This window comes from Oculina patagonica, chromosome 8 (genome assembly GCF_052425735.1).
Source record: "Oculina patagonica isolate OP01 chromosome 8, crgOcupat, whole genome shotgun sequence".
NCBI classification, from domain to species: Eukaryota; Metazoa; Cnidaria; class Anthozoa; order Scleractinia; family Oculinidae; genus Oculina; species Oculina patagonica.
This window is the reverse complement of record NC_135765.1, coordinates 1,264,984-1,277,323: the sequence shown is the minus strand read 5'-3', so window position 1 is coordinate 1,277,323 and position 12,340 is coordinate 1,264,984. Positions and strand designations below refer to the sequence as shown.

General features: G+C 39.7%; 1 protein-coding gene across 2 annotated transcripts in view; it reads right to left on the bottom strand.

Moving 5' to 3' along the window:
• Window positions 1–3,280, bottom strand: part of LOC144661953 (E3 SUMO-protein ligase RanBP2-like) — a 48,398-nt gene extending 45,118 nt beyond the window's left edge. For both annotated transcript variants that reach the window (XM_078522669.1, XM_078522671.1), the window contains exons 1-4: window positions 3,080–3,280; window positions 2,933–3,000; window positions 2,593–2,634; window positions 2,273–2,344 (exon numbers count right to left, since the gene is read on the bottom strand). In XM_078522669.1, coding sequence (XP_078378795.1) covers window positions 2,273–2,344; window positions 2,593–2,634; window positions 2,933–3,000; window positions 3,080–3,151 — 254 coding nt within the window. In that variant the 5' untranslated portion in view covers window positions 3,152–3,280. The remainder of the gene's footprint in view (window positions 1–2,272; window positions 2,345–2,592; window positions 2,635–2,932; window positions 3,001–3,079) is intronic.
• Window positions 3,281–12,340: the final 9,060 nt, after the last annotated feature.

The following is a 12,340-nucleotide window of genomic DNA, read 5'->3' as shown; positions in this document are numbered from 1 at the left end:
TAAGTGCTTAATGAACGATAACGGTATGTGACTCCAGCATGCGTTATTTTTGCTTTCATGTAATCTTCGTATCCAGGAGACTTTCAATGCTTTGTTTATGGTATCAAAGTCCGGTAAATCTAAACCACCTTTTGACTTTGGTCCAATCATTGTCGTGTACTTGATTTTAGCAGGTTTACTGTTCCAAACAAAATCGGAAATGGTTTGCTTTACTAAGGCTGGGAAGTTTGGCGGAAAAGACAGCATTGATGTGTTCTAGATGAGTTTGGATAGTCCGAGGGTTTTGAGGATAGTTATTCGGCCATACAAGGTGAGGTTTCTTGGAAGCCATATGTTGAGTATGCTTTTCATTGAACCTAATTTTTGTTCAAAGTTTTTCTTGTAAGAGACTTCCTCGTTGTGGGTAAAGTCAATTCCAAGGGAATTTATCGGTTTTGAAGGCCAAGCAATATCTAAGGGAGCTTCAGAGTTATGTCTGAGAGCACCTAGCCACATTCCTTCGGGTTTAGTTTTTTTTACCTCTAGTCCTGAAGAACACTGAAAGGCGTTCAGTATCTCGAACAGCTTTTCAGCTGAAGTTATGTCAGAAACGAAGGCAGTCGTGTCATCAGCATATTGCGAAATTTTAATTCCTTGTCATAAATTTTTATGCCTTTGATGTATTGATTATTTCTGATAGCATTGCCTAAGATTTCAGCGCAGAGGACAAAGAGGATACCAGATAGCAGGCATCCCTGTCTTACGCCTCTTTGAAGATGGAAAAATTCCGACGCGTAGCCGTTATTGATGACACAACTGGAGATATCGGTGTAGAAGGTTTTAACCCACTTCTGAATGTTAGGTCCAAAGTTAAACGACCGCAAGGTTTTGTTTAAGAAATTCCAATCGAGCGAGTCAAAGACTTTTTTGAAATCGATGAAAATAGCGAGGCCGGGAATGTTTTCAAGGGATGTTACTTTCATTATATCTTGTATGAATCTGATGTTTTGTCCGATATATCGGCCTTGAATATACCCGGTTTGATCATCATTTATGATTTTTGGGAGAACTTTAGATAGTCTGCTAGCTATGACTTTGGTTGCTATTTTATAATCAATATTGAGAAGGGATATCGGTCTCCAATTTTCTAAGTAGAGTCTGTTTTTTCGTTTCTTTGGCACTACTTTAATAATGTCTTGTTTCTGGGTTATATTTAGCTTTCCGTGCATGAAAGCATAATCGAAACTTGCAACCATTTCATCTCCTAATAGAGGCCAGAAGTGTAAATAAAATTCTACCGAAAGGCCGTCGCCTCCTGGGCATTTGTTCTTTGCGCACTCTTTTAGAGTTTTAAAGCATTCTTCTTTCGTTAGGGGTTTTTCAAGATCGATTTTAGCGTCACTTAGACGAATAAGATTTGGATCATCGAAGAAAGTCTTATCATTCGAATTATCGGTTGGTACGGCGGTGTAAAGGTCCTTATAGAAATGCTTTTGGCATTTTAAGATTTCATCGGCTTCTGTTATTTCTTGATCATTATGTGTTTTAAGTTTTGCAATAAAGGAATTGGAGTGTTGCCTTTTTTCTAAATTGAGGAAATATTTCGTATTTTTTTCGCTATGCTCATGCCATCGAATTCTGCTTCTGATAATAGCACCATTAGTTCTATACTTGGCAATTTTGTTTAATTCTGATCGAAGTCGATAAAGTTCTGTGATATTTTCTTTCGATCTGTTGGTTTCTAAGATTTTCATTAAACGCTCGATACGACTCGAGAGCTCTTTTTCAATGTTTCTGCGTTCTCTGTTTTTTCTTTTAGAGTACTGAACGCAGAAACCCCTTATTTCCATTTTTATCATGTCTCAAGCAAGGCCTTTGTCAGAAAGATAACTATACTTGTCTTTGAATTGAGGAATTTTGTCTGAAAGTTGTTCAATGAAGTTGTTGTCTTTTAGAAGAGAATTGTTAATTTTCCAGAAACCTGGACCTCTTCGAACATAATCTTGGGACTGGATTGTCAGGATGATAGGGGAGTGATCTGTTAAAGTGGAGGATTTGCAATATACCATTGCTAGTTTTAAGGCTCGTGTGTATACTGAGAAAATACAAGTGACAAGTGGGATATTTCATAGTAAACTACGAGAAAGTGTTGTGTAACTATTTTATACCATGCCATAGAAAATATGCTTACTAAATTTCGTCAAGAATAAGATTGCAGCGCATGATGAGAAGGTTGAGTTGAAATTCTGATTCACTGTATTTTCTATGGCATGGTATAAAAGTAAATATATACCTTCTATATGAGGCAACAGCCTTTTCCAACTGTCCCATTCCTTCATATAACTGCCCCATAAGACAATGACCTCTGAAATAATAGGTAAAATAATGTTTATAAATTCATTCCAATATATAGTCAAATGTAGGGAATAAAGAAAAATATTGACAAGGTGATAATTTTTGATGTACACTAAATGCACAGCAATCAAAAGAAGAATTACTATTCTGAGATTCAGACTGGAAGGGTGTACATGCAGGTTAATTTACTTGACAACATACCCAAAATACAAATAATATTAACTGACAGCCGATTTTTTGTCAACCATTCTCACTTACCTAAAATCCCCTTCACTTTCACTGATGTAAGCTTCCAGGTATCTGTTGGGCAAAGTAAATGATATCTTAGAAGAATTATCTTAGTTACAGATCATAGAAAAACATGCTTTGCATGCACCTTTTATGTGAACGCATACATGTACCTTGTCTGCCCCAGTGAAAAGTTAGCAACAAGCATCTCAAAGAGAAAACGAGATTCAACACACACACAACAAAATTCAATCACCAATTATTGTGTAAAGGGAATCATGAGCGTTTTTCGTTAATTAGCTTCTGTCAAAATTTGTCGAGTCAGAAAACAGGAAGTATCAACGGCACAAAGACAACCATGATAACTAACCGTTTAGCGCTCTCATTGTCCGATGCTTCCTTGTAAAGTCTTGCAAAGGCAAATCCCTTCAGGTTTCGCTGTAAGATACGTAAAGGAAATTGTAAATCTTTCAAAATCGAGCCGAGAGGCAAAATGCACGAAAATGAATGAGCACACCTCGTGCGCGTTGGCGCAGTTCCGTTCCACTTGTACCACGTATTTATCGACCTCGTCCTTTGTCCAAACCATGTTTCAAGATTCTGAAAACGTAGAACTCAGTGCAAAAGGGTCAACGTCAAATTAGCTAGCAAGCCTGTTCGATTTTTCGTACATTTCCTTGCACAAATCGCAACAAAATCTCAAAATTTCGAGACCGCGAAGTCGGCGTTTGACTTCGCGCATGAGTTTCAAACATTCTCCGCTGGGCAGTCTGGTGAGCGATTGTGTGCGTGACAGATTGTCGCGACAGTGCGTGACGGTTTCGATTGACGGGGAGGCGCGTGGTGCGGTGGGATTTGTTTGTAAGATAGTTTAGTAATCGCAGGTATCGTGTTGACGAGGCATTCTATCTTCGAAGTTGAGGTCTTGAGGTAATGAATTTTTGCGGTACCATTTTTTCCTTTTCTTTTTTTTTTTTTTGGGGGGGGGGGGGGTAGGGGTGTCGACGCGACGGTCCTTTCAAAAAGATCACGCATCTGTCACAAAACCTAAACTTCCTGTTTTTCTCGGAACTCCATCTTCGTCTTCCACGAATTTAGTACTTTTTTGCATAAGACAATGAGCACTATAGCTGAAATGCAAATAAGCATGTAGGCGTTTTTCTGCAAGTAATGATGTTACTTCAAATCAAGTTTCTGTTTCGAGCTGCTCGCGTGTCTGAGAGGTAATGGCTGCACGGGAAGGAGTTACGATCAGCGACAACACGAAAGCGGTTTGATATACCAGCCATTAATAAATACATGTATGTACTATTCCTTCATTTTGTTTATAAGTACAGTATGTGGTCCTTGGTCCGCGACTTTTTCGAATATGATTTAATATTTCCTCGACAACTAAACTTCGGCAAAAAATGAATGTTTCCAATGATTCTTTGACTATTCTTCTTTGGTATGTTAAATTTTTAGCTTTTTTACTGTCAGTTACGATGCGAAATTCACGCTTGTCAACAGACAGGTAAATTTGCCTTTCTTGAAATTTCAACTTTTCGCGGGTCCGTGAACTACATGGTCGCGTTTACTAAGCTAGTGCATAGATAAAACGCAACGAGATAACGTGTTTTTTTAGAGAACAGGTTAATAGATGAATAGATTTCAGAATCTGCGAAGAAATTTGCTGCAGAGTTGCAAATTTTAGGTTTAGCGACTAATGAAAGTTATAAACAATTTTCGCATATGGGTCCTTGGTCCGTGACCTTTGACTGTGAATTAAAAAAATGTTCTAAAACAACGATCATTCAGAAAAATATTAAGTACTGGGTGCACACATTGTTGCTACGGCATTTATCCTCGCTTCAAATGTTTCAAAATTAAATTGGAGAGTTATAAAGAGAAGAAATTAAGACGCGGGTTTCGTTGGAGACTTCGGTCTGAAAGAAATCTGAAGAATATACTGGTTGTTTTATACTCGCACCTAACAACGACTTCCAGCAAGACTGAAGCTTAAAAATGTCAAAAATAGTAAAGAATAGATTAAATATTGCTAAAACATTGCAACTTTTTTGAAAATTATTGCGATTTACAGTAATTTTCACTTTGTTTACGTGACTCGCGGATAAAGGACCAAATGTGCGGACCAAGGACCTGCGAGCACGGTCACTATTTTTTTAATTACACGAAAAATATTTTAGTTCAGGCATTGCCACTTTGCAATTATAAAGAGAGACATAAAATCTATCTTCAAGAAAAATTTCAGCTCATCGGGCTTTGATTCAGGTAAGATATTCAAGTTTATAACTTTTACTCGCGGACCAAGGGCCACATACTGTAGTCGATCGATTTTATATCAAGTTTTCAGACTTTTTTGTGTGCTTTAAACTTACTCAAGCTGCTGTCTAACTTTGTTACTTTCACTTTACAAAAATGTTTACAGTTCATGTACTGTCGAACTTGGCTGTACAGTTTACATGAAAGACTGCTATAAGACTGATATAAACATAGCTGGGGTCTGATCAAAATATTCCATATACTGAACAGTTTGTAAACCAAGAGACTTTTCAAACATCGGAGGAATTTCTGCTAGTAATTTCAGTTATTTCTGGTCGGTAATACTCAATGTTGTATTTGTTCTCTGCGGTACGGTATACGAGTAAGGGTGGTAAAGGGGGGTATTCAACAGCCCGAAACTACTAACCTCGAGGTTAAGCTTCGGACGAAAAGCAGTCAGTCATAACAACTTGTGGGGTTGTTTGAAGTCAAGCATCCTGAAAATTACACATGCCTCAGAATCTCGTAACAAAATATCATAAAAAATAAGCTGTCTATTGCAAAATTGATTAAACAAAACATCCCTAGTAAAGCATTTATTGCATTTTATTAGTGATGATCAAGGTTGGTCGATAGATTAGATGTAAGTTAAATAGCCCATCCTGCTGCGGAAGTTTCTGTCAGATTCACAAAAAAGCTATTTACAGACGGCTTTTTCCGCGAATTCACGTCTATTTATGGACTTGTGACACCAAACCTTCTTCTTCATTCTTGAAAACGGAGCTTTTCAAAAAACACTCTCCAAAGTGGAGAAATTTGAAAACGCACTAGTGTGGACGGCGAAAACAGAGCTTTTTGAAAACGCTGACGTCAAATAGTCATGTTCAACGCTGCGTGCGATGAAGCGTATCGTTTTCACGGATAAATACTGTGATTAATGTGGAAGTAAAACATTTTATACGGCGTTTTCAAATTTATCCGTTTTCAAATTTATCCGGATTAATGTGGACAGGGCCTTAATTTTCATTTTGTACAATTTAAGGTTTCATTGATGTTTTTAGAATAGGTTAAGTTGATTTTGCGTGATGCTAATAACGGGTAGGAGGGTAACTGACACTTTTACGGCCGTCGCATAATCGCATTCCTCGACTGTTTTCTGCTATAAAATACCTTGAATTCCTTGCTTATGTTCTTTACAGCAGTAACAAGTGACGTTTGGTAGATCTAAATATGGATGGAGAGCATGACAGCTTCGAGGACTCCCTTTCCGCCAGAGAAAGGGCTCTTCAGGAAAAGATTGTCCGGTTGGAGAAGAAATTGGAAGGCAGCCAGTCTCAGATAGGTAATACACATAACCGAGCAGATACATGATGGTGAAGGTACAAACATCCAGTTGTAAATGAACGAGATAGAACGTCGAGCCTATATAAAGTCTATAAACTTGGAATCAAGTTACAAAATCTCGAAAATGTTGCAAACCAATAATGATAATCAGGTTTCAAAATATACCGTTTTTGCTGCAGATCTTATTGATTATCAACGACAGCAACTAGAAGAAAGAGCGATAAGCATGGAGTCGACTTTGGCGAAAACAAAGAGAAAGCTTTTGGAAGCCAAAACACAGGTAACTTAGATATGATCCAAAACTATAGTTTGTCTTTCTTTCTTTCTTTCTTTCTTTCTTTCTTTCTTTCTTTCTTTCTTTCTTTCTTTCTTTCTTTCTTTCTTTCTTTCTTTCTTTCTTACTGTATTGATTTCTAATTAGGAATCTGATGTTGTATTTTACCTGCAAAAGAGTTTTAATAAATTAACTGGTATTATTATTATTATTATTATTATTATTATTATTATTATTATTATTATTATCATTATTACAAGTGAAACCGGTAAAAGTATACCCTGCAAAGCTTCGTTGCCGTGTGATAAAACGTCAAGTTTCTATAGCCCTCGGCCTAGTCTTCCGACTTTGTCTCTCATGTGCATTGCCCCCTTAAACTTTTAGTTGAAGATGGCACCTGGTAATGTTTAAATGTCCCGCACAAACAGAACCTCAAATATGCAAAGCAAGCATAAACGCTTATTTAGAAATTGTCACGTGATCGATAACCTCATTACCCTAGTTGTGACATGGGAAGATATTTCATGGCAAATGTTATCTTGTGGTAGTCTGCCAAAGTTATTAAGCTTTTTTAAAAATGCCTCAAAGGATTCTGGGAAAAATTGAAGATAATTATAATTTACTTTTATAATTATTAGTATTAGTATTGGTATTATAGTTAATTTTTAGAACCTTTTTATCCACATGTTACCTTTTTTAAAATATTATGTGAAATAAAGTTGTTGTTATTATTATAAATGAATAAATAAAAATTATTATTATTATTATTATTATTATATTATTATTATTATTATTATTATTATTATTATTATTCCCACATGGGTTGGTATAGGTGATTGTTAAAGAGATAGCTGAGAAGGATTTGGCAGAGAAATTAAAGTCTATGACTCAACAAGCGGAGGAGTACGAGGTACTGGTATCTCTTTCAAACACTTTCGGCTTATTGTTTCCATTGATGTCTCTGTGAGCACTAAATGTTACTGTAAAGTCAAAAACCTAGTTGGGTATTAGTTTTCTGAAACCGAGGAATACTTGACTGGCGTAGAATGGAATTCCTTATGAAAAGCTTTGTTTGCATTATCCGACCAAACAGTAAGATGTCGACAGTAAAACACGTATCTCGATATTGTGCTTTACTTGTGGAGTACCATCAGCTGCAGTGCCAATGCTTGCCAGTTCATCTTGAAGGAACATCTGACAGGTCCCTCCTGACTCGGATCCTGACCTTTCCATGCCCTCATTCTTTCTCCCTACCCTTTTCCTTGCTTTCCAACCCCCGTAGAGCGTTTAAAATTGTTACGCGAACTAATCAGAACAATCCCTAAAAAAAAAGCTCTGACAACAAGCACCAGACCGAGAAAAGTTTTGCATCTTATTGGTAAAAAAGGACGAGTTTTCTTTCGATTAAACATATTCTTTTGCTCTACTCGATCCATATTGTACAAATGAACCATGATTGTTAGAAATAACTATTTTCGAAAGCCATTAGAAATTAGCGTATACTTGAACAATTATTGCTTTTTTTCCAGAGTCTTTTCGTTGAAGAGAGGAGCAAGAACAAATACAGCATAGAAACACTGGAAACAATGATGTCTACACTAAAGGCTGAGATGGCTACACGAAAAAACGTAAATTTTAGCAAATTCAGTTCCTAGCCGTGTCGACAGTTTTAGTGAACTTGTTTTCATGACTCCTTTCGTTTTCACTCTCTTTAAATGTTTCTTTTTTTTTTCCTGACTTATTTCTACAACTGCTATAAAACTGTAACTGGCTACCCAAGCGTGCAAGATGGGGCTATCTTGCCCGCTGTGTCCCGCACACAAAAAAAGTGGTATTCTTTATGCCACATAATAAGTCCTTTCCTGACTAAGCCAGAAGTCCATAATCCTTTATGTACTTCTAACTAAGCTTAGAGTGTGGACCTCGCAAAAATGAACCCGCAAAAAAAGAACTTGGCCAATATCCAGCTCTTGGTCCCGCTCCTGGTCAATAACCCCGCATATGTATTGTCTTGAAAAATAAAGAAGCCATATGCGTTACAATTTGAGTTTCTCGTCTTTCGACCTTATGATCCATGTGTCCCACCAAGTATTTCACAATTTGTGTTGATTCTTCTTCAATTGTAGGAAATGCTTAATGAGGTGAAAGAAGGATTCTACGCTCAACTTAAGGTTGTGTTTAATATGCTAACAGGGACGGAAAGTAAGCTACTCACCGAAATTAGCTCCTCACAAACAGTTGGATTTAGTTCCAAAGGACCCCTGAATAGAAGAGGGAACAGCTCCCCACAAACATCTGGGGTGAGTTCCAAAGGATCGCTGAATACAAGCGTAAGCAGCTCGACAAAAATATTTGGAGTGAGTGCAACACGCGCACTGAATACAAGCTTGAGTACCTTCCCACAATCATTTGGACTGAGTGCAGCAGGACCACTGAATACAAGCTTGAGTACCTTCCCACAATCATTTGGAGTGAGTACAACAGGACCACGGAATACAAGCTTGAGTACCTCCCCACAATCATTTGGACTGAGTACAGCAGGACCACTGAATACAAGCTTGAGTACCTTCCCACAATCATTTGGACTGAGTACAGCAGGACCACTGAATACAAGCTTGAGTACCTTCCCACAATCATTTGGACTGAGTACAGCAGGACCACTGAATACAAGCTTGAGTACCTTCCCACAATCATTTGGAGTGAGTACAACAGGACCACTGAATACAAGCTTGAGTACCTCCCCACAATCATTTGGAGTGAGTGCAACAGGACCACTGAATACAAGCTTGAGTACCTTCCCACAATCATTTGGACTGAGTGCAGCAGGACCACTGAATACAAGCTTGAGTACCTCCCCACAATCATTTGGACTGAGTGCAGCAGGACCACTGAATACAAGCTTGAGTACCTCCCCACAATCATTTGGACTGAGTGCAGCAGGACCACTGAATACAAGCTTGAGTACCTCCCCACAATCATTTGGAGTGAGTGCAACAGGACCACTGAATACAAGCTTGAGTACCTCCCCACAATCATTTGGACTGAGTGCAGCAGGACCACTGAATACAAGCTTGAGTACCTTCCCACAATCATTTGGAGTGAGTACAACAGGACCACGGAATACAAGCTTGAGTACCTCCCCACAATCATTTGGACTGAGTACAGCAGGACCACTGAATACAAGCTTGAGTACCTTCCCACAATCATTTGGAGTGAGTACAGCAGGACCACTGAATACAAGCTTGAGTACCTTCCCACAATCATTTGGACTGAGTACAGCAGGACCACTGAATACAAGCTTGAGTACCTTCCCACAATCATTTGGAGTGAGTACAACAGGACCACTGAATACAAGCTTGAGTACCTCCCCACAATCATTTGGAGTGAGTGCAACAGGACCACTGAATACAAGCTTGAGTACCTCCCCACAATCATTTGGAGTGAGTACAACAGGACCACGGAATACAAGCTTGAGTACCTCCCCACAATCATTTGGAGTGAGTACAACAGGACCACTGAATACAAGCTTGAGTACCTCCCCACAATCATTTGGAGTGAGTACAGCAGGACCACTGAATACAAGCTTGAGTACCTCCCCACAATCATTTGGAGTGAGTACAACAGGACCACTGAATACAAGCTTGAGTACCTTCCCACAATCATTTGGAGTGAGTGCAACAGGACCACTGAATACAAGCTTGAGTACCTCCCCACAATCATTTGGAGTGAGTACAACAGGACCACGGAATACAAGCTTGAGTACCTTCCCACAATCATTTGGAGTGAGTACAACAGGACCACTGAATACAAGCTTGAGTACCTCCCCACAATCATTTGGAGTGAGTACAACAGGACCACGGAATACAAGCTTGAGTACCTCCCCACAATCATTTGGAGTGAGTACAACAGGACCACTGAATACAAGCTTGAGTACCTCCCCACAATCATTTGGAGTGAGTACAACAGGACCACTGAATACAAGCTTGAGTACCTCCCCACAATCATTTGGAGTGAGTGCAACAGGACCACTGAATACAAGCTTGAGTACCTCCCCACAATCATTTGGAGTGAGTACAACAGGACCACTGAATACAAGCTTGAGTACCTTCCCACAATCATTTGGAGTGAGTGCAACAGGACCACTGAATACAAGCTTGAGTACCTCCGCACAATCATTTGGAGTGAGTGCAACAGGACCACTGAATACAAGCTTGAGTACCTCCCCACAATCATTTGGAGTGAGTGCAACAGGACCACTGAATACAAGCTTGAGTACCTCCCCACAATCATTTGGAGTGAGTACAACAGGACCACTGAATACAAGCTTGAGTACCTCCCCACAATCATTTGGAGTGAGTACAGCAGGACCACTGAATACAAGCTTGAGTACCTTCCCACAATCATTTGGAGTGAGTACAACAGGACCACTGAATACAAGCTTGAGTACCTCCCCACAATCATTTGGAGTGAGTACAACAGGACCACTGAATACAAGCTTGAGTACCTCCCCACAATCATTTGGAGTGAGTACAACAGGACCACTGAATACAAGCTTGAGTACCTCCCCACAATCATTTGGAGTGAGTACAACAGGACCACTGAATACAAGCTTGAGTACCTTCCCACAATCATTTGGAGTGAGTACAACAGGACCACTGAATACAAGCTTGAGTACCTCCCCACAATCATTTGGAGTGAGTACAGCAGGACCACTGAATACAAGCTTGAGTACCTCTCCACAATCATTTGGAGTGAGTGCAACACGCGCACTGAATACAAGCTTGAGTACCTCCCCACAATCATTTGGAGTGAGTGCAATAGGACCACTGAATACAAGCTTGAGTACCTCCCCACAATCATTTGGAGTGAGTACAACAGGACCACTGAATACAAGCTTGAGTACCTCCCCACAATCATTTGGAGTGAGTACAACAGCACCCCTGAATACAAGCGTGAGTAGCTCGCCCCAAAAATTTGGAGTGAGTTTAACAGGACCCCTGTATACAAGCGTGAGTAACTCACCACAAAAATTTGGAGTAAGTTCAACAGGACCACTAAATAGAAGGGTGAGTAGCTCGCCATTTTTATCTGGAGGGAGTGCGATAGGACCGTTGGACACAAGCACCAGTACCTCTTCACAAACATTAGGATTGAGTTCCAAAGGAGTGCTGAGTACAAGCGTGAGTAGCTCAACATTTTCATTTGGAAGGAGTGCGATAGGACCGTTGGACACAAGCACCAGTACCTCTTCACAAACATTAGGATTGAGTTCCAAAGGAGCACTGAGTACAAGCGTGAGCAGCTCGACATTTTCATTTGGAAGGAGTGCGATAGGACCGTTGGACACAAGCACCAGTACCTCTTCACAAACATTAGGATTGAGTTCCAAAGGAGCACTGAGTACAAGCGTGAGTAGCTCAACATTTTCATTTGGAAGGAGTGCGATAGGACCGTTGGACACAAGCACCAGTACCTCTTCACAAACATTAGGATTGAGTTCCAAAGGAGCACTGAGTACAAGCGTGAGTAGCTCGACATTTTCATTTGGAGGAAGTGCCATAGGATCGCTGGAAACAAGCACCAGTACCTCCTCACAAACATTAGCATTGAGTTCCAAAGGAGCACTGAGTACAAGCGTGAGTAGCTCAACATTTTCATTTGGAAGGAGTGCCATAGGACCGTTGGAAACAAGCACCAGTACCTCTTCACAAACATTAGGATTGAGTTCCAAAGGAGCGCTGAGTACAAGCGTGAGTAGCTCAACATTTTCATTTGGAAGGAGTGCGATAGGACCGCTGGAAACAAGCACCAGTACCTCCTCACAAACATTAGGATTGAGTTCCAAAGGAGCACTGAGTACAAGCGTGAGTAGCTCAACATTTTCATTTGGAAGGAGTG